Consider the following 22,745-nt stretch of genomic DNA (forward strand, 5'->3'; position numbering starts at 1 on the left):
AAGAGTAAAACGTTAAGTGCACTAAACAGAGTCAAGACTGGTGCATAAAGCACAGCATGCATTGTGCTGGCACAAAATTAAGACTTAGATTGGGGAGGGATTACTTCAGACAAGTCACATCGCTTTTGGAAAGATTAGTGGGTTGAACGCAACATCTAGGCCAAATATACAGCCGCCTAAACGTTAGCCTCACTTGATCTCGAACAGACAGCGCTACCAGATGAACGTATTTATCAAATACTGTACACTGCTTCCACACAGGGTCAGCAGACATAAACAAACAGCTGATTCAACAGGAGTTTAAAAATATTTAAGTTCATTGGTTATATAGTATTTTTGCATAACATGCCAGCTTGTCCATCACACAACCAAACCCTGCCTCTCACAGCTAGCAGGACCTGGTAGAGGATGTCCATCGGCTTATACAAACATTGTATAGTAGTCCGAGGAATAGAGGCAACATAATGAGGACCCAGAACAAAAACGCCCATGGTCAGAGGCTGCTAAAGAACACGGACATGGGAACGTCATCAATCCTTGCCACATGTGCTTCTTTATTGAATGTTACAGATTTATAAATGAGTAGAAAGCGGTTCTGTGACGTTCATTAGTACAACCACATGCTACAGCTATGCTGGGTTAGACACAGGTTACAGATAGGTTTACATGTGTTTTATAGTACAGCATTGCCCAACATGTCACACGGCATAGCCTATAGATAGAGCATGATGGATAACTGGATAATATTATCTTTAAGGAAATCAAACAGCCCAAACATCCAGGGAGATTAGACTGTACAGCTGCAGGAAGACAAAAAGAAACGTACTATCCAGTGATCTACCATAATGTTATCTATAGAAACCGGATTTTAAAATACATTTGTAACATTCAGAAGAAACACATTTTGTGTTTTCACAAGTGCCCCTCCCCCCATTTCATTATTCTGGTATATGTATATATATATTTTTTTTTCAAAGGGGGAACTTTCAAAGTGCTAAATAATAGCTGGCCCTGGAGGCTTCAACATTAAAGAAACACCCAGGTCTCTAAAGTGCCGCACTCCGACTGTCCTCCTTTGACTTGCAGAAACACAACTGGCCATGACAACTACCCTCTTGCATTCTAGCACTCCATTCAAATCTATCAGTTTCTAACTGTAAATAGAAAATATGGCCATTTTTTTTATAAAACATCCATCATTTCTTCCCCAAAAGGAACAAGCAAGCAATTTAGAACAAATCATTACACATCGCAGTATATAAAAATTGGCACCTATGAAGCAGACGATTAAATAAGCTATCTCTTTCTTGAGCCCTCTATGACTTTATGTATGTATGGTCTTCAATGACCGGCTGCTCATCAGCTGCTTGATTCACGAGGCATGTATTAAGGTCCCCTCCATCAGGGACATGATGGGACGAATGAGCTGAACACAAGCAGTCTGTACAAGGCCACAGAATCGATGCCACACTGGTGCAGAGAACCCAGACATGGGAAGAGATGGGACTGAAAAGAACGAACACACACACACACACACACACACACACACACACACACACACACGTACAGGAAAGTGATGGCTTATGAGGCCTACACAGTTTGAGTCTGAAGTTGTTTACATTTGGCTTAAAGATTCCACACACTTCACCAAGGAGGCTAGCATGTTCATGCAGAACAAAAGCTCAGGACTGTTAAGTGTTTCCTTTCCCAGGTCACGTTCTTTCTCTCAGGTGATCACAACAAACAGAGACACTTAGGCTTGTCCTTTCTCTCCCTTGCTTCCAATGAGGTCCCAAGCCAGGTCTCACAGTGCTTGGCACCTGCCCTGTGGTCACAGATGACCAACTCATTTCCTTGGACTTCTCCATGGATTCCCTCAGTCTCTGCCTTTGAGAATCCTTGCTAATCAAAGTCATGAAAGCGGCCCAAGCACATCCAGCTAACCGTCTCTACTCTAAGGAACAGAAGCGCAGAGACATGGCCTTCCAAAGAATCACAGGGAAATGGTCTAAAAGTGTATGGTGCCTGTTTCCGCTTGAATGCTGATGAACATGGTCTCTGTCCTCATCAGCCACTGTGGAACCAGGGGAGTCATGAACCCCTGAAAGTTACATTGCAGCTTCACATGGATGTGAACTTGGGGGGTGAGAGGGCTCAAGGTTTCCGTGAGGTTCTAACAGGGACTCACGGCTCAAGGAAGCTTAGAGTCAAATGATTTACTCTCGGATTCAATGCATGTCCATTGGGAGAGAGATCAATAAGGATGTGTCTCCAGCATAGTTATCAACAAAGAGGTTGGGTGTTTCGGAAATACTAAGGACGAAAACTGATTCTACATGTATGTGAGCTTGCCGCTTGTTTTAGAATGAAAACCTTGGTTCTTTAAAATATATATATATATAGTTAAAGACTAGAGGTTTTGTAAGGAATTGACTTGATGTCACCAAATGAGATACCACTACAGTTAAAAGAACCAGAGAGCATGTGGGGCCAGGGACATGAATCATGTTTCTGCTTTTCCTCTCTCCCTTCCTCCTTCTTCTTCCCCCACCCCCTTACTGGGTATGGAACACAAGGCCTTGAGTATGCTAAGGAAGTGAGCCCCAGCCCTAGCTCAGACTATTTTTCTTTTTATGTTTTCTTTTCTTTCTTTCCTTTCTCGTGACAGGGTCTCAGGTAGTCCAGATTGGCCTTGACCTTGATGTGAGGCTGACTTTGAATTCCTCATCCTCCTGCCTCATCTCTCCAAGTACTGGGATCACAGATATACATCACTACTATTCCTGGCTCCAAATTAGCGTTCTTAAAGACTTTATTATTTTAAAATATTCAATGATCCAAATAGGAAGCCAAAGTTTTGTGGTTGAGATTTTCTCATCCCATTTCAAATCTAGATTCTGGTCTAGAAATTTATGACTCCATTCTAGGCCATGTAATACAAACTAGCTTGGAATCACACATCTATTCATATCGTATTTGGTTATAATAGCTTCCTGTCAGAGAAACCAGAGTGAAGGAGATGTCACAATAGTGCGTGCTTCCAAACAGGAGGAAGCAGAGGGCAAGGGTGAGCCATTTTGACAGAGATCTTGTTCAGTGTAAGAAAAGATTAAAATGACAGAGATTTTCTAAAAATTGTAATTTTAGCAGTGGGTCCAATAGCACAATGAACTTTTTTCCCATTGAAACTTCTTCAGTATTAAAAAATAATCTTGGTTATACCTTCAGATGACAGGAAGTCAAGCCTGTTAAGAAATTTCTCTGTCTACTTTATTACTGTTTATAAACATGTATCGGTGCATGTGTGCGTATACATAAACAGCATAAACTATAGAACTCTGCATATGCTATATTTGCTTTCTCTTTTGGCCTTCTATACCTTTTTTATAACTTTGTAAATAAGAAACATATTCATGGTCTGCCTGCAACTGATGGCTTTGGGTGGATGTCAAGCCCCTAGTCAAGTCTAAGATTATTTATGGTTTTTAAACTTCCTTAAAATATACTTTGGGGCCAGGCAGTGGTGGCACAAACCTTTAATCCCAACCCTAGGGAGGCAGAGGCAGGCAGATCTCTGTGAGTTTGAGGCCAGCCTGGTCTACAAAGCGAGTTTCAGGACAGCCAGAGCTGTTACAAACAAGAAACCCTGTCTTGGAAAAAAGCAAAACAAAACAAAAGTACTTTGGAACATTTCCATAAAAAAGATACCAGCCCTTGAAAAACTCCGATTAAATTTATGCTGAGCCCAGATTCGATGGCTAAATTCTAGGTATGAAAATATCCCACATATAACCATGTGTTCAAATACAAAATGGTCATGTGATGAATGGTGTGGGAGTTTGGCAGTTACATCTTGAAGGTGCTCGGAGGACATAGTGGAGACATGCAAATGAAGAAGGCCACACAGCAGCATCACATACTATGGACGGTGAGACTATAACAACATCCCACATGGCAACTTAATGTTAGCTCTTCCCACCGCTGTTTTTCTTAAAGTTCAACATTACGTATTTGATGAGTGAATTCACTGATGACAGGTGAGATACAAAATAACTTAAAAATATAAAATTATCTAATTACATTCGTCCTGAGCTTGCTTGACTATACACTTGGTTGCCCATGGTATATTATAAATCATATCACTCTTGCTTCCAACATCAACTCTTCTTTCATTTCGATTGCAAGACAAAAAGGAAAAAAAAAAGGCATTTCTGTTCCCTTATTTTCTTCTAAAGAGATAGACAGCTGTGGCACCAGAAGTGAATATATAAGAGACAGGCGAACTGTATATACGACTGTTACCTTGTTTTTCTTTATAATGACCAATTACAGAAGTGTTGGCATGAGAAGGATGTGGGACGTTAGGTAGAACTGCTTGCTGCCGGCTTATACTGAATAAAAGGGATGTTCTTCATCAGTCACCAGTGATGGAACCAATGTAAAAAGAAAACAGAATGGAAGTTTAGAATATCTCATCTTGCATGCTGGCTATTTTATCTTATTTTGTAATTTAGCCCTGTCTCCTCAACTCTGGATAACAGGGCAGAAGTCCCAAGATGCCTGCTTTCAGGGAGAGCGCCTGAGCTTGTTTGTTCCCCAGAGCTCATGGCTTTCTGTGGCGCCTGGTGACACGCATCCATCTCTAAACCCTTTCTCTCCTCTTTTCCCCTCCCTTCCCAACACGTGTGAACATGCCAGAAAACCCTGTGTTTGGCACTGGGCCAGACGGAATGCTTGCTTGACCTGCGGCCCAGAGGTTACCTTTGAGTTAACATCTCCCAAGGCATTGTTTTGCTCAGCTAAGAGTAAAGCGAATATAACTCAAGGAAGTGGTGGGAAAGGGTGGACATGGGGAGAGTTTTAGTGCTGGATTCTCGAGCCTCCTGCAACACGTGGTAAGAGGGTTTAGTTGTGCTTGCTCTCAAAGCTATGAAATGCTGATGTTCTAGACAATCTCCTCATGGAGAGGCTGTCCCCTCGGCCCTCCGGCTTGGAGGACTTACTTCTCTGGAAGGGATTTCGGAGGCTTGAGGTGTTCCTCTGTCTATCAAGCTTGTCACTGATGGAGAAACTCTTCCTGGTATGTGCATATGGCGCACTTGGCTCCTCTGCTGAGTAGCTGTTAGCGCGCTCTATCTTGGGAACTGTGATGTTGTTGGATAGGGTTCTGTCTGCATTTTCAGCCTCCTGAGAGGAGATGGGATTGGCAGCTCTCCGGCCTCTGGCCTCATTTTCCTCACTGTCAGAGCTAGGATGGCTCAGCTCTGCCTCTCGCTCAGGGTGGCAACAAGATAAGTCCTCTGCTTTGTCTCCGAGACCTCCGGGGAAGGTGGCTCTGTCAGCAATCGCTTGAGGGGCATTGACACATCTTGTGTCGATACAGTCGGTAATACTTGTGTATTCTGCTGTTTTCACGGGCACCCCAAAGTTAGCATAGTAACTCCTTGAAGGAGAAAACATAAAGCTATGGGATTTTACAATGGGGGCCTCTTCTAGGAGAAAGGGTGCGGCGGCTAGGTAGCGGCTACTCTTCGAACGCTCGATGGTGTGGTACGTTGGAGGGTCTGTGTCCCACGGGTTTTGGCATTCTGGGAGGTGGGTATAGTCTGAAGAAAAAGAACGAGTGTCCATGGAGGTGAGGTCTTCAAAATCAATGCTCCTGCTTGGAGGTCGGTCTGTCGGTGCGAGGGTCGCATAGGCACTACTTGAAGGGGCTGTGGAAGGTGCTAGAGTTGAAAAGCTTGGCTCGCCCAGCCCAAGGATGTTCATGGAACTATCCAGAGGGTCTATGTCACAGTGGAGCTCATCCATGGCAGAGACATAGATGTCTATGCATGAAGAGGGTCTTCTGGAGTCTGGAACAATGGCCAAGGTGTTTGCAGGGGCTGCAGGAGCTTTGGGTTCTTTTGCTACTGAGTGGGAGCTAGTAGCTCGGTGTAAGCTCAGGGACCTTTCTTTGAAAATGTTTTCCAGCTTTTCTATCCCACCTTTCTCTTTCACATTGACTGAATAGAAAGAATGGCTTCGCATACGGGGCATTAAGGTTGGAGAAGTTGGGGACATGGTCTCCTCACCTGCAGGGTCTATACTCTCTTGAAGTTTGAAGGTGTTCCCCTCCTGGCTATTGAAGCTGCTCTGGCGGACGATGTAGGCTGCATCTGTGCAGTCTGAGGAGGTCCTTGAGCGGATCTTGTTGGATTCCGCCCTCTCCAGACCCGTCAGGCGCTCTAGGGCTGTGGCCATGCGTCCAATGAGGTCCTCCAGCTGAGCCAGACGGATGTCCACGGTCTGGAGTGACGCCTTCATGGAGTGTTCTCGCTCGTTAACTTCCTCCAACCTCATGGACATGTTCTCCACCCTGTACCGAGAAGCAGAGAGTAAGAGTCACCTGGGTCGGGGTCCTCTGCTGGGGGAGTTAGAGGGTAAGGATAGAAGATGGCAAAGCTGTGCTCTGCTCCAAGAGGGAAACAGTGAGGTGGGAGCTTGGGTGGGTGGGGACTGAAGTGGAGGAAGTGGAGGGGTTATAGGTAAAGGGAGCGGCTGAGGGGAGAACGTGGAGGGGTTATGGGTAAGGGAGGGGCTGAAGTAGAGAACGTGGAGCGGTTATGGGTAAGGAAGGGGCTGAAGGGGAGAACATGGAGGGGCTATGGGTAAGGGAGGGGCTGAAGGGGAGAACGTGGAGGGGTTATGGGTAAGGGAGGGAATGAAGGGGAGAACATGGAGGGGTTATGGGTAAGGGAGGGAATGAAGGGGAGAATGTGGAGGGGTTATAGGTAAAGAGAGGGGCTAAAGTGGAGAACGTGGAGGGGCTATGGGTAAGGGAGGGGCTGAAGGGGAGAACGTGGAGGGGTTATGGGTAATGAGCAGGACTGAAGGGGAAAGAGTGACATTCCTGCCGTAACCTAGGATTACAGAATCTGAATACGTTTGTGTCGACAGACATTTCGGAAATGATCAAGTCCAGTGACTTTCTTTAGTTTTTGTAGTAATTTTGAAAAGGGGTCTCTCTGTGTTGCACAGACTGGAGTTCTCTCCCAGTGATACACCTACCTCAGCCTTCTGAACACCCGCATCAGCAGGCATGCTTTCAGTTCAGCACACCCTAGGTGCTGCTGTTGAGTAGCCTTGTAGCGTGAGAAGAGTAATACAGAGCAGATTAGTTCTCCTGCCGCTCTTTGTGGAGCCCAGTGTGTAGCGGGTTGATATCTGAAGGGGATAATGGTGCTGTTTTGGTGTGACTACATGTGATCACTGGTCTAAGGGCTGAGAAATGTCTGCGTACCATAGCCTGAATGGTGGGGCCCCTTTGTTTACTGCCCTTCAGGCTTAGGGTTCCGTATTACAGAGAAAAGGAGCGAGAGAGAGTCAGAGGGTTGAAGCCTAACGAGGGATGTCAGCTGGACCCAGACTGGGAACCTAGGGAGAGTGAAAAGAAGCTGGGGTACAGGGGGAGAGGCCATTCAGGTACACTAGGAAAGTTCTGATGGGAGCATCACAGACTTAGAAAATAGAGCCAGAGCTGGAGACCAGCTGCAAAGGGACTGAAAAAAATACACATATATGTATATGTATATATATATACATACATACATACTATATATACACATGTGTGTATGCATATACACATATAACACTCATATATATGTATATACACATATATACATACACACAAATTTATACATTTAGGGCCTCATATACATACATACAAGGTCTCATATAGATCTGGCTGTCTTGGAATTTGCTTATAGATCAGGCACAAAGATCTGCCTGCTTCTGCCTCTTGAGTGTTAGGATTCAAGGCATGGCGCACCTAACCTGGCCAAGAATTAGTTTTAACCAATTTTCACCACTTCTCTGCACTCCTATGGAGTTGGTGTATTAAGTCTTGTAGGAGACAGGAAGAGCTAACGTTAACCCATTTCCATCTATCACTCTGAGGGCGATTAACCACCTAACCACCCAATAGTCTAGTGATGAGAGCGTGGAACTATCTGCGAGGAGCTTAAAGCGGAACCTGAACTCTAAAATGGACCTAGAGACAAATTTACTTTATGTTTGTTCTATAACAAGACGGTTTCCTTTAAACTTTTTTTCTTTCTTTCTTTTTTTTTTTTTTTTTTTTTTTTTTTGTTCCTTGAAAAATTTGGGAGCAGTGAGATGGTTTGGCAGGTAAAGACACATGCCACCAAGTCTGCTGGTCTGAGTTTGATCCCTGGATGTACACGGTGGAAGAGAGAACCTAGGCCTGCAACTTGCCCTCTGACCTCCTCACGTGCGTGCTCACACAGACTCCGCCAAGAACTTTCAGTCAGTGATTGCAGCCACTCAGTGCTGATTGTGGTCGGATAGCTTAAGCAACGGAATGCAGACACAGGTGATAAGAACTTATGAATTAATAGGAATCCCCAAGGAATGCACATACAGTGACTAAGTTAACCCCCCAAAAGGAGGCTATTGTGAAAAATCACGATGGTATATAGAAAGTAACCTGACTCTAGCTTCCCATCCCTCACACCTCCAGACGGAGAGTGGTTCGTTTCGGATTAACTCAGAAGTCGGTGACAACAGGGTACAGGGAAGATGAAAGGTGGTACATGCTTATGAAAAGAGAACAAGCTCTTAATTCTTCTGATTTCAAATCCCTGCAATCAGGTTGTATAACACAAAGGTACAGTTACATAATATTCTCTGTTGTACGGACTGTGTACAGTCAGTAGGAAAAGGCAGCCATCAGCATCCCTACCAATGTGTCTACTCACAGACACATGTGTGTGGCAGACCTCTTTTCCCAGCTCTCTCTGGCTCTGGTAAGAGGCTGTGGATAAGGCAGGTGATATCAGCTGCCTCTGCACTCAGAACAGACATATCCTGGAGGATACTGAGACACCCAATACAGATAGACTGTAGACTCCCAAAGCACTCCGAGACATTTCTGTTGTTCTTACAAACCATTCCACTGTTGGAAGATGCTAGTTTTTGGTTTTCTTAAAAATGCAAAGCATCCAACAATAACGACAGTTAAACTCTAGAGCAAGTAGAAGTCATAGAAGCAGAATAGGGACTGGGCTTGTGGCCCTGTGTTTGGCTTCTGCTTCGTTCTGCATCCCTGGCACCTTCTCACCTCACTCACACTCTGAGAAGCTACCCTGGCAGGTCAGGGGAGGGAGTAGTCCTGCAGGGTTTGCTGACATGGAGTGGGAGACTCTGGTTTCCTGCTGGGTTTCCCAGAAGGAGTTGTTGACATGGTCGCAGTATACTCATGCGTGCTGGCATCCGGCCCTCTTCATTCTAGTTCCTCAGAGAGGCAAAGCCTTCCTCGCATCTCAATATGCCTTTCCCTTCCTGCCTTTCTTGCCTCCCAGGCCGATGTGTTTCTGCATTCAGAAAGCATTTCAAAGGCCCGAAGCCATACGCTGAGGAAATGTGTCTCAGCTATGGTAATATTCCCACATGGCACAAGTTTTTGGAAGCACGAGGCTGTATGTCCATTCACGAGCAGCTTTCCAGGGCCTCAGAATGAGAGCGCTTTGGAATCTCAGTTCCTCCCTCTGTTTGCCAGAGAACTACTTTACTGCATATCATAAATCTCTCTGTTTTGTAGTGGCAGATGTGAATAAAACCTGTGCAGAGCTTTAAATCTTATTAATGTTGGCTTGGTACCTATGGTTACAACCACTCATTGGCATACGTGATTATATCTATGTATATATTCTGCATTCTTTAAAGAAAGAGCAAGGGACCAGAAAAAAAAATCACATCTTATGTGATTTCTACACAGTTAATAAAGAATCTTTGATGTGGGCACACAAAGAGTCATCTCACGAAAATTAGAAAGGAGTCTCTTAAATCTTTGAAGTCTCATTCACACTGACTGCAGTTACCGATCTATTATGTCGTCTGTCCTATTTACCATTTGCTCTGGCTGCCTTTATAGTATAGACAGTTAAAGTGCGGTCACACCAGTTCTCTGGGACACTCTCTGAGGGTTCTTTTGGAAGCCAGCCCCCACAGGCTGTATGATGGATATACCAGATTGGAATGATTGTTTTATTAGTCTATAGCCACATGAGAGACACAAGACCTAGAGCTGTTAGATAGCAAAAATTCTGTCGTGTGTGTGTCATAGCTTGCTTTTCGGGGGCAGGGTCTCTCTGTGAATCTGGAGCTTGCATTTTTGAAGTTAAGCAAGCCCCAATGATCCTACTGTCTCTACCCCTGACAGCACCATGGTCACCATGGTTACAGGTGTGCATGAGGCCATGCCTTTCTTGTGATATGAGTCCAGGTACGCATGTTTGTACAGAATATTTTTCATATAGATCTCTTGGCTCTCAAAGCCATTTGGTAAGTGCTAAGCGAGTCTGGATAGAAAATTACGCATTTACTTCTTTGTTTTTAGATTTACTCTATAAGAAGAAGCAACAAAAGTAGTTCTTGGTAAAATACCAATCATTATTCTCACTGGTTGACAGAACCCTTGCTCTTGCCTATCTAGATGACATGGAATACCCACATAAGCCAAGCATGGGGCTATTCTCTTCTGGAGAAGAGTGCTCAATAGTCTAGAGAAGGAAACAGAAACCTGTTGAGGAGCCTCAGGTGGGGATGGGCCTTCTTTGCTTTATGCTGGGACAAAACTTTCTAGTTTTTGGTTCAAGTCAGACCTGCCCTAGACTCATCAATGCACTCTGCCCAGGCAGAAGCTTTCACTGTCTCCTGGAAAAACCCAGGATATTTCCAGGAGTTTGGTCTGTGCACTGATTGGGCAACAATCTGTTTTTTCAGAAGGCTCATGTTTTCTTGGGCAGTAAAGATAAGAGGTCTGTGTTTTGGAGATGTGAGAACAGATTTTTCTGGTCCATGGACAGCCATGGGACACATCTCTGTGAGGCAGGGCCCAGGGAACACACCTTTCTGACGTCACCCGTATCCTCTCGTCATTGGATGAGTTGAAGCGGTCATCCTTCTCTCTGAAATACTCCTCTATGCACTGCTCTTCAAAATCATGGACTTTCTTGAGCTCATCATCAGTTATGAAGAGTTCTGGGGAGGAGGAGAGAAAGAGTCCTGAGACAGAGCAGGGACGCAACAGCATCTGGTCTGTGGCCTAATGACAGCTTTAAAGAAATCCAGGCTGGGAACGTCTACCAGATTCTATTGCGAGTCCCACACAGAATCCAAATCTAATTAGGTCTCTTGAAACCCAGGCTCCTTCCTCAGCAGCAGAGTCACTGTGGTCTCTGGAACCCACCTGCGTAAACCTGGGTACCACAGGAGCTTGGTTTAATTAAGGAAGCGACAGGACTGAGAACATAAGGAAAGCCAGGGAAAGAAAGCAACCGGGAGCATGGATGTTTCTTAAAGGCTCCAAATTTTCTGGGCTGTGTAGTGTGACTTGCCAACGTTATTGAATAATAATCTTTGTGCAGCCCCACTTTCTCCCTGTCTTTTCCCCCTGTTACAGAGGCAGGAAAACCAAATACATACATTTCTAGTCACCCTTGAAATTATTAGAAACTGCAAGACTTGGTTTTGAGCAAGAAGTCTACTGTAGAGACGGACGGTATGTCAGAAGAGAGTTTGCTTCTGATTAAAAAAAAAAAGATACATGGCTGTTTTTTCTATGTCCCCCCCCCCTCAGCTTCCTTTCTTTTTCCTAACTTCAACATAAACATTTGATGACTGGAGGCCCAGTGACTATTCTGTGACCTTGAAAACAAAATCATGCAGAAGGAAACACTGAGCTGAAAACTAGAAGCAGTTTGTGTCTTTGTTCTCAGTGAGCCATGGCTGAGTTTTGGATCATCCCCTCACTCTCTGTTAAGTAAGAAAAAAAGCTGTCTTTATTTGTGCTCTTGTTATTCTGGTTTTCTGATAGAAGGTAACCGTCTACATCAATGCTACAGAAACAAAAGAAGTCTGGTGGAACTGTGAGCCTTTAAATGGTTTCTGGAACAGGGTTAGGGCAAGAGGGCTGCTGTGGCTATTTCCCAAATCAGGAAGTCTTTCTCATCCTGGACCCCTGAGATGTTGCAGGGATTGGCACAAATGTTAGGAGGGCTGAATCCCAGCTCCATGGGCCTTTCTTGCCCCGGAATGCTCTTGCTTGCCTAGATGCATCGACTGGAACTTGCCAGGGTCTGTAAAACACGGGTGTAAAAGCTGCTGGGACTGTAGAAATCACTGTAAGTCACGCTGCATTTCTTCCATATGGTAGGCTCCTAAGGTTAGGGACTGCTGTGCTAGGTAGGGACACTGAAATGTGATCACAGAACCACTCAGAACCATGAGCATCAGGGTCAAGGAGGAGAGAGACTGTGTGTAGACTCCCCTCATGATCCCAAAGAGCCACGATGCCCTCTGGTAAAGATGTTTCTGAGATCCAAAGGAGTAGACCCAGAACTTACTTGGCACCCTTTAAGTGCCTCTCTCTCTCTCTCTCTCTCTCTCTCTCTCTCTCTCTCTCTCTCTGTGTGTGTGTGTGTGTGTGTGTGTGTGTGTTTTACAGGCACTGCTGCTGTCTCTGTGCCTGGCATCTATGTCTATGCTCTGGACCCAGATTCAGGGTGTCATGCTTGTATAAAAAGCATTTTACTGACTGAATCAAACTCCAGTCCCCATGCTGCTCTTTTTCAAAAAGTAAAATCAAAATCTTCTTCTTCTTCTTCTTCTTCTTCTTCTTCTTCTTCTTCTTCTTCTTCTTCTTCTTCTTCTTCTTCTTCTTCTTCTTCTTCTTCTTCAAAAAACTATTACCATGTCAGATTTTATCCTATAACTCTAAGATTACTCTTTTTGAAACCGAATTAGAACTTGGCAGTACTCTGGGATCTTTTAATGACAGCTACAGACTGATGGGATTTGTTCTTCCCTGATGGGTAGGAGTGTGCATGGCCTGCCTCTCTGCTATTCCCTATTCTCATCCTGCCACATTTTCAAGAGCGTCCTTCTGAGAAGGCTGTCTCTGAGAAGTCTGTCACCTGCTCCTCCCTGCTGCATGTCCAGAGACCTGGTGACACATTCAATGCTACTCTGGCTGAAACTAAGAAGACCACGTATGGCTGGGGGTGGTTTTTACCTGCCTTTAAACCCATAATTTGGGAGAACACAGTGAATTGCTACCAGGATGGTGCTAGCTGATTTATATAGTGAGTTATGGAGTAGCCAGAGATATACAGTGAGACACTGTCTCACAAATGAAACACAAAAACAAATCATATATAGAATTTGGTGGAGCTTCTCAGTATCCTTGGATCAATGAAATGGCTCTGAAGAAGAAATAGGTCTCTGGGCTGCCTCAGCTGTGGTTTGAACAGGAAATATCCCCCTCAGACTCATGTGTTTGAATAGCTGGTCCTTAGAGGGGAGTAATGTTTTACAGTATGTAAACTCTGTCTGGGTTATTGGGGATGCATCTTTAAGGCTCATAGCCTTGCTTGGGTGTCTGTTTAGTTTTCCCAGTTTTCTGATCTCCCAAGGTATGAGAAGATGCACATCCCTCACACCCTTGCCACTATGGAGACCCATCATGGCCAGGACTTCCTCCCATACTGAACTCCATCTCTCGAAACTGTGAAAATAGAAAGTCTCTCCTTTAAGGTTATTTTGTTAGGTACTTGGTCCCAGTGATGATGAAAATACCTCACACAGCGCTCTGTCAGATATGGCATCTCTGATCGCCTTGGGCTCTCTTGCCAAGCAGAGTTCCCTACCACAGGTGCTCATGCTTTATTGACATTGACTTGGAGCCCCAAGGTGACCCCCAGCACAATATTATTTATTATTATAATTAATTTATTTTACATTCTGACTGTTTTCCCCTCTTCTTCTCCTCTTCTCTCCCACCCCGACTCCAGCGCAATATTCTAACAGCGTTCCTTGCCTAGTGTTTGCCCACGCTGGCATGTTTCGAGCACCCCAGCTTTCTGTCTGCCTAAACTTGTATTTCAGAAGGGAATGGAAATGGAATTTCCAGGACTTTCTGACTGCCTGATTTCAATATCTAGAAAGAAGTTCGGCATTGCTTTGTTAGGGAGCTCGTTAAGAGTTCTAGGCTTAGAGAAACAGTTCACTAACAGGCTCTGGTTTTAAAGCATGGTGTATTGGTATCCCATGGATGGAGGTAGATTCCTGGACCATCATCCTAGAGGCTCTGGCTTGTGGATTTAATGTAGATGTAGACTTAACACATTTGGGAAAAGCACAGCAGACGGTTTATAAGTCATTGCATTTCCAGTGGCTCCTGAGAGTTGGTGCCCAGGGGGCATTTAGGAGCCTGCAGGAGCCACTGGTACTTAATATGCAGAGATGGATATGTTAAGTCTCCTGCAGTGTGGCACACATTCTTACACAGTGAGGAACTCTTCCAGCCCAAATGCCATCCAACCTTCCCTTCAGAAATGTCAGGCTAGAGGTGAGTGGTGGGTGGTGGAGAGGCTATTGGTCTGTCCTTCGAAAGCAAGGTTTGTTGTCTCTACAAAATCATACAGGTACCATGCTGAAGGTTTAGAAAACATTTAAGATCTGGAGTAGTGGCAGTCCCAGAAATGAGCCTGGAGGAATAAAACTCAGGCCAGACTGTTTAAAAATGCTATCTAATATAACACTTGGTGCAGAACAATGTGGCTGATTTGCTGTGGGATCTTTGGAAAGTGAGAGTGTATGAGGTGACTACCTAACTCTATTGGAGAGTGGCTTTTCTCTTAGTAAGAAGAGGCTAAGAATTGTGGATTCTGCTCATGCTATGCTGTCTTCCTTCTGTCATGTATCTCATCAAGTAGGTCCGATTCCTCCTCCCCTAAATAGGCAGGAGGCAGGAGAAATCAGGCAGGAGAACCAAGCAGGGCATGGATCCTGCCTGCCTGCCTATGGGAACTACTGGGAACTTCCAGGGGCAGGTGCCAGCTTGCCGCTCACTCAGGCCGTAGTCTCTTTCATCTGGGTCACTCTCGTGTTTCCTCCACCGGCAACACACATGTTGGAATATCATGGTCATGTGGCTGAAGATGATGAGCGGAGGGGGCAGAACCGGCCTCTCGTGGAATGTCATGATGAGTTGGTACCTCTGAAATTTCCAGACTTGGTTGGATATCGACTTTACCTCAAAAAACGTATTGCTGAAACAGATCAGAGTCACAAGACAAAAAAAAATCATTACTTTTTGAAATATCAGCTCCCTCCATCCATGCTGCCCATCCATCCACCTGTCTGCCTAAAGTGTGATCACTCACTTGAAGACCGCAATCAGGAGGTTGACCAGAAGGATGTTTGCCACCAAGAGATAGCAGGCCATGATGGCCGGCACAATCCATGCTCCTGTCTTGCATGGAGGTAGCTGGATTGTCTTGCCATCTTCTCGGGTCTCATTCTGTCCACAGGGGGCTAGAGGAAGCAACATAGTCAAAAAGTGAGAAATCAAGGCAATTTGATTTACACGAGAGAGAGAAAGAATGAGAGACAGAGAGACATTTAAATGAGGGGTTTAAATGGAAGAAAAAAAAATACAGCCACCTCAAACAGCAGAAAGTTTCAAAAAAAGCCAAAATTGGAAAATGAGAGCTTCATGAATATTCAAAGGGCCACCACTCTTGAGGAGAGGCGGTTCCACCTGTGTCCCCAATCTGTCATCAGACTGCGAAAGGTGTCTAGAGCCACCTGCCTGGTCCCTCAGTCCCTTGGCCCCTGGCAGTGGTGAGGGGGTATTTGGTGTTTCTAAAACCCTTGCTGAAGGCTTTTGGAGGAGCCAGGGCCAGAGTCCTACCTCCTGGCAAGTTACTTTCAAAATGCGCTGTAGAGGCCCCCAGCGGACAGCTCAGAGTCGAGCATGGCAGGCTATTGATTGGAAATTAACACCAGGGCAACCGCTAATTGCTGTGGGAAACAATCCACTACCCCAACCAACGATTTGCTGTCTCAGGACAGAAGGAACAGTCCAGGGCAGCACCCCGGGAGGCACCAAGAGAGCTTGTCACTTGGTGCCCCTGATGGAGGAGGATACTAGGGTGTGGTGTGACAGGGAGGGACCACAACGCCCAGAGCTACTTGCCTTTAAATAGCAAACCAACTACATTTTCATTCCAAGTCGTGCATTTCAGGGACAAGGCATACAATCTAACTGCAGCAACTACATGGCAAAGACGGTGTTCAGGGAGATGTGGAGGTGGGAACCGGGAGGAAGGCGATGTGTGGGACTGGGTGAGAGGAAGTAATGTGCTAATGAGACCAGTTTGGAGTTTCAAGGTAAGTGGGGGAGGGGGAGTCTTCAATAATGCTTTACGGTCCTGTAAAGTTAGCTCATAGAGTCTGTCTTTGTTACTCTTCTATTGCTGTGAAGAGATATGGTGACCAAGGCACCTTATCAAAGAAAGCATTGGGAGAGGGGGGCGACTAGCTTACAGTTTCAGAGGTTTAGTCCATGACCATCATGGTGGGAATCATGGCAATAGGTAAACAGCATAGGCTGAGTGGTAGCTAAGAGCTCACATCTGATTCATAGACAGCAGGCAGAGAAAGAGAAAGAATGAACTTGGGCCTGGTATGGAAGCTAAGGCCCACCCCCAGTGACACACCTCCTCCAACAGGGCCACGCCCCTTAATCCTTTCTAAACAGTCTACTAGCAGGGACCCAAACATTCACATATATGAGCCTACGGGGGCCGTTCTCATTCAAACCATCGCAGAGCCAGAAGTTGCTTGTAAGTACTAGGAGTAGGTGAGCTTGCCCTGCCAGTGCAGCCGTTTGAAGAGTGTAACCGTATGTCTGTAAGCTGTGGATAAGAGCATCTCAGGAGGCCTCAGCAGCTCCTACAGGCTGCAGCTGAGCATCTGGAAGAAAGGGGGGGGGCGTGGCAATCTATAAGACTTGAGGAGTACAGAAAGAGGGCCCATTCTTCTCAGAACTCCTTCTGCCAGGCATTGCACGCTGCAGGTTCTCAGCTCTAACTATCCAGGGGTCACCTGGCAGCTAGAAACACTGCGAACACCCACCCGAGATTGAACCAGAAGTCCCCGGAGTCATAGGCATGGCATTTGCTCTTAGCCTTCCTTGCTACTTACTTTAGAGGTTGAGTAACGGAGCTTTAGTTAGGCGGGAAGAGTCGCATGAATTTTTTTTTTTTAATTAAAATACCTTTGCAGCCAGCAAAGATTTTATTAGCATCAGGCACCCAAGATCCTGATTTTATGGCTAAGATAAGAAGGCCAAAGTGCTCCTTTTGGCTCTATTGCCGGATAGTTGGATGTGGGAATGGGGTGTTTTCTAGAAGGCAGAATCTTGTTATTGACATCTGTAGCCCTGACCACACAAGACAGCCCTGTAAGAGGGTCCTGGAAGGAAATTCACCAACAGGTGATGTCCAAATTCTGCAGGTGGCTCCCCAGGGCTATCTCTTCTCACTTCTCCCTAGGGGCACAAACTGGATCAAGTTTCCTGCAGTTCCTAGAAATCCAGTCTCCCTCTGACTTCCTGATTTTGAGCCACATTGTTTCTGTTGCTTCCATAAGATCAGCCGACAACCTGGTGCCACTCCCAAGCTTCACCCAGGGCTCATGTCTTCTCTTTAGTGTGCGCCTTGCAGCCCACCATCTACCCTTTTAGCCCGGATTCGGCTAATCATATACTTTAACTCCTAACACTCTCGCTGTTTCTCTTGGGGCTCTCACACTATAGCCACTGCTCAATTACTTGTTTGTCCCATTCACGAGATTCCCACTGAGGCATTGCTCTTCAAGTTTACCCTTCCTCTTTGCTCAGCCATACACATAGCATGTTCATATGCACCCCAGGATAGACAGTGTTTGATGACTGAGTGGAGAAATCTCTTGAACATCCATGTGTGAGCTTCTGTGGTCCTACTTAGTTGGTTCAGACTGGCAGTATAGATTTCAGGACAGTCTGAGGAACGTCATCTACAGCAAGAAGTGCAGGGTGAATGAGTTAGACGTTCCTCGTGACAGTGATAACACCAGTAAAAGTGAATAGTTAAGGGACAGTCTTTATTTGGTAATATCAGCAAAGACGTTGTAAGCGTGATAGGCAGCAGTTAGTGCAAAGCATTGCTCCACGAGGGCTACGGATGACTCCCTTGTTCTGGGTATTTGACGCCACTAGAATGTCCAATAACTCAAATAGATACACTGATACCTACCACTAAAGGGGTTGAACAGGGTACCTTCCAAGCCTGACAAGCAGCAGTTTTCAAGAAGGATGGTAAGCTATTTCGACGGTACTATGATACCAACAAGTTGCCGGGGATGCCCCCAAGCATATGCACCCAGACAGTCCATGGATGGTGGTTGAGGGGTATGTGGAGTGGTTGTTATCACTCTTCCCCCCTTTCTTACTTTTCTCCCTTTGCACTTGGGTCCTTTTTCTCCCAATACTTCTGCAAACACGAAATTAGTCACTCTCAGTTATCAAGGGGCATGCTGTTGGCGCCTTTGTCAACGACAGTCAGCAGAGTCCCTACAGTAGATGTGTGTGGATTCTAGCTCTCCCAGATCCCCTGCCCTTTTCTTGAGTAAGGGCATCCTGTTTATTTCTGTGGACTCACTTTGCTCTCCTCATCCCCGCCATTTATGACAAAATGTTAGGCTATCAAGTAGAAAGGGCCTGACCGAGAGGACATCATAGAGAACAAAAATTAATGACCAACTAAGACAAGTAGGAACCCAGCCCTCTCCAGTTACATGAACCATACAATTCTGTTTTTCCAAAGTCAGTTTTAATTGGGTTGTTACCACTTGCAATGAAGATTCCTGACAGTAGGTAGGCATGGTGGTGTGTAACTGCAATCCCAGCACTATGGAGGCTGACACGGGACACAGGAAGAGGCTTGTGTGATGTAAGAGAGTCTTATGTATTTCTGTTGCTTTTATTGGCTAATTAATAAAGAAACTGCTTGGCCTGATAGGTTAGAACATAGGTGGGTGGAGTAGACAGAACAGAATGCTGGGAAGAAGGAAAGTGAGGCAGTCGCCATGACTCTCCTCTCCGAGATAGCTGCAGGTTAGAATCCTCCTGATAAGCCACCACCTCGTGGTGCTACACAGATTATTAAAAATGGGTTAGATCAATATGTAAGAGTTAGCCAAGAAGAGGCTACAGATAATGGGCCAAACAATGTTTAAATGAATACAGTTTCCATGTAATTATTTCGGATAAAGCTAGCCGGGAGCCAGGTGGCGGGACACAGCCCGCCGCTCCCTTCTACACTTGTGTGCTACAGCCTCACATACACAAGGGTGGGGGGGGGGAAGGGGGAGATAGAGAGGGAACCAGCTGATATAATTACCCTCAATCCCTCCCTGTCCACAGTCAGTAAAACAAGATGTTCATAGTTAGAGCCTTGGAATAGTATAGAAAGATTGGGAGTGGTACCCAGTGATACAGCATCTGACCTGATGCTGAGGCTGAATCAGTGTCTAAGTTTTAGGAGTCCAAGCAGAGATTCGGCTGCTCTCCTCCTTCTCCAAAGGAAACCATTTAAAGGGTCTAGTATGATAAGGCTGAACTTTTGTCCAACTGCGGCCTCAAAAACTGGCAATAAAGACTATTGCAAAATCAGGGGGATGGATACAGGTCTGAAGAGCTGGTCAAATACTTGGACAGAGCCACCAACCCTGAGAGCAAAGAGAGTGAGTTCTAGAAGCAGCACCATAGGGCAGGTGTGAGCACAGAGGAGCAGTTTGGCTATAACTGTTGATTTGGCTGTGCAGTTCTAGCCAAATTTGAAGGGACTCCCGGGATTTGTCTATGTGGGTCACACTGACACATCACAGGGAAGAAACTGGAAGTGCCAGTTCCCACTAACGAGGCATTCAGAGGTAGAAATGGACAACTGGGCTCTGGAATGCACTGGTGGGCTAGTCACAGTCTGGCAAGAGTGTGTGGGCAATGAGAAAAGCTACTCCATAGGCTGTGGAACGGCATCCCAGTGGTTGGAACTACCCCATCCCCCATAAACCCTTATTAGTAACTAAGGGGGTTAGTATACAGCTTGTGATAAGAGTACTTAACTAGCATAAACAGGACATTGAGTTCAGCTCCCATCACCGAAACAGGTAGAACCTAACCTGAAACAAGGGTCAACAGCATCCTTCCAAGAATATAAGCCCTGAGATCAGAATTTTTGTCTCTCTTGTTCACCAAGCTGAAGAACACAGCCTCCTGGGCACTACTTTACACATGCAGGTGCTGGACAGAGATATGCAGCTAAACATGGTGATGCTGGACACCAGGATCTAGTGTCATGCATTTCTCTGGGTGCGAACTGATGTCTGTTACCAGGTCAGAGCCTGAGTATCTGTCCTAATTACTCCTAGGTCTCATCAAGTGCTGCAATAATCTGATAGTCTAGAAAACTCTTGTGATAGCAAAAAACTGACAGAAAAAAATAGGATTTTCCTCCCAAAGTCTCTGTCCAGAACAATAGAAGATCTTACTCCGCATGTTGTTGTATAATTCTCCATAGCAAACCAGCCTTCCTACCTCATCCAGTACTCATGGTAGATGTTAATTAATCCTTACATTCTCCCCTTTAAGCCAAGATGTTACTTTGGAATCCTTTCCTAGATAAAACTCTTGGAAGTATTGCCAATGAACTGTTAATTCATACAAGGCACAGGGCCATACTTAGCCTGTTGTAAAAATGGGAATGCAAGGATTGGGATGAAAGGTATTTTCAGTCTCTTTTAAGGCTCCCACTCAGTCTACAAGGTTTGGTTGACACTTGATCAATATCCCAGGTGCCCAGGAACCCAGAGTGCCAGACTTAGACACCCTTCCTATTCTAGACATTTCTGATGTGTGACATGGACTTCTTCCCACATATCACAGACCCCCAGAACTTGACCCTGCACCTTGCCAATTCAAAGGGGGCAGCTTTAAAAGTGGATGAGTCTTCAGACAATATTAACCTCAGTTCTTCTTTCATCTGAGTCCCTCAGAAGCCCAGATGGCAGACCTGAAGTAAGCATCTGTGGAAGGGATGGTAGGCATCCACCTCCACCGGAACTTTACACGGCTCTTCCTCCCAGCTCTGTAAGGAACACGCTGACCTTAGCCAGGTGTGGTGGTACACACAGCTGTCATTCGAGTACTCAGGAGGTGGAGCAGGAGGATTGGGAGTTCATGGCCAGACTCGGCTACATAGCGGGACCCGATTTCAACTAGAAAGAAAAACGAAAAAGAAAAGAAACGCCCTGCTTTACAGTTGCGGGGCAGCATGCCTTTCTCATTCAAGGCTGTATAGCTAACACAAGATAACACTACAGTTATTCTCTTTACCCAAGTCCTGCTGAGTTCCTGCTGCATGCCTTGGCGTTTGTACCGATGATGTAATTATGAATACAGGAGAAATGGGTACAACCTCCCTTTGATCTCTGACCTGGGTATTCGCCACTTTCTCCAGTGGCTTTGTCAGTGTGCTAACACTAGTGACCAACTACTGCATGCTTAAATCCAAAGTCTTGAGCTTGAGGCATGATCTCTATATAGTTTTGACTTAACAGAAGGTCAGAAAGTTCAAAACCTTTGTCAGTGTCTCAGAAGAATTCGGGAAGAACAATGGAGCCATCCATACAGGGTGGATGAGAGTCTCTTTCCTCAGGGACTCTGAAGAGGGAACAGCATAAGGATGAGGGGAGCCTCTCGACTACAGACAAATGAGGGAATTTTATAGACACTTGGTCTTTTTTATTATTCCTATATCACTAGCCTGCACTATTCAGATGCAGGAAGAGCCGAATGGGGCTCTTTAAAGGCCAGAGCATGGAGAAGAAGAGCAGGTTCATAAGTTGGAGGAGGCACTGAGGTTGCCTTTTGTTTTCCTCTCCTACAATAAGCAGGGAAAGAAAATGTTCATTATTTCAAAATGTGTACCATGTTGTTCCCTCAAAATCAGAAATATTTAAAATTAAAGATGGACCGTTGTTTGACTAGTGTTATTCTTAAAGATAAGACAAGGAGAGTGATTTTTTAAGGACTATCACTTCCTCTCACATCTGGAAAAAAAATGCCTACAAGCTTAATCCAAAACCACAGTCAATAGAATAAAGAGTTTAGTTGAACATCCGACTTTTTAAATTCCATTTTATTTTTTAAGAAAATGATTTTCAACCAAAAATCTGTTTTAAGGGCTGGCACTATGACTCAGTGGATGAAGGAACCTATTGAGGGTCCATCCTTGGGGCACACATGGTAGAAGAGGAGAACTAACATCTGTGAGTTGTCCTTTGTCCTCCACACATGCACCATGACATGCATATAAGCTCCCTGCAGTAGAGAAATAAATAAACAATGTAATAAAAAATCCACTTTTAAAAGATAAGAAGATGAAGAGTATTACTTTATTCATGTGGTGGTTCGTGATGCGGGAGAATTGTCTGTATTCTGTCAATCATATTTTAATAAAACGCTGATTGGCCAGGCAGGCAGTATAGGCGGGTCAACCAGACAGGAAGTAGAGGTGGGGCAATGAGAATAGAATAAGGCTACGGAGGAGGAAGGTCCCTCGGGCACTCCTGCGCAGACCACCGAAGAGACAGCATGTAACCTGCCCAGCTGAAAAAGGTACGGAGCCATTATGGCTAACATAGATGAGAATAATGGGTTAATATAAGTTATAAGAGTTAACAAGAAGCCTGACCTAATGAGCCAATCAGTTTATAATCTTATGGAGTCTTGTGTGTGATTTTCCTTGGGACTTGCTGGCTTGTTGGGGTACTGGGCGGGACAGAAACCCCAACAA

At 45.2% G+C, this 22,745-nt stretch overlaps 1 protein-coding gene across 27 annotated transcripts in view; it reads right to left on the bottom strand.

Moving 5' to 3' along the window:
- Positions 1-530: 530 nt before the first annotated feature.
- Positions 531-22,745, bottom strand: part of Trpm3 (transient receptor potential cation channel subfamily M member 3) — a 522,878-nt gene continuing 500,663 nt past the window's right edge. For 25 of the 27 annotated variants that reach the window (XM_085693719.2, XM_085693715.2, XM_085693717.2 and 22 more), the window contains 4 exons: positions 15,228-15,378; positions 14,914-15,113; positions 10,911-11,043; positions 531-6,358 (listed from right to left, as the gene is read on the bottom strand). In XM_085693719.2, coding sequence (XP_085549845.2) covers positions 4,906-6,358; positions 10,911-11,043; positions 14,914-15,113; positions 15,228-15,378 — 1,937 coding nt within the window. In that variant the 3' untranslated portion in view covers positions 531-4,905. The remainder of the gene's footprint in view (positions 6,359-10,910; positions 11,044-14,913; positions 15,114-15,227; positions 15,379-22,745) is intronic. The other 2 variants (XM_085693723.2, XM_085693707.2) reach the window with 2 other exon arrangements.

Source organism: Myodes glareolus, chromosome 7 (genome assembly GCF_982192425.1).
Source record: "Myodes glareolus chromosome 7, mMyoGla1.1, whole genome shotgun sequence".
NCBI lineage: Eukaryota > Metazoa > Chordata > Mammalia > Rodentia > Cricetidae > Myodes > Myodes glareolus.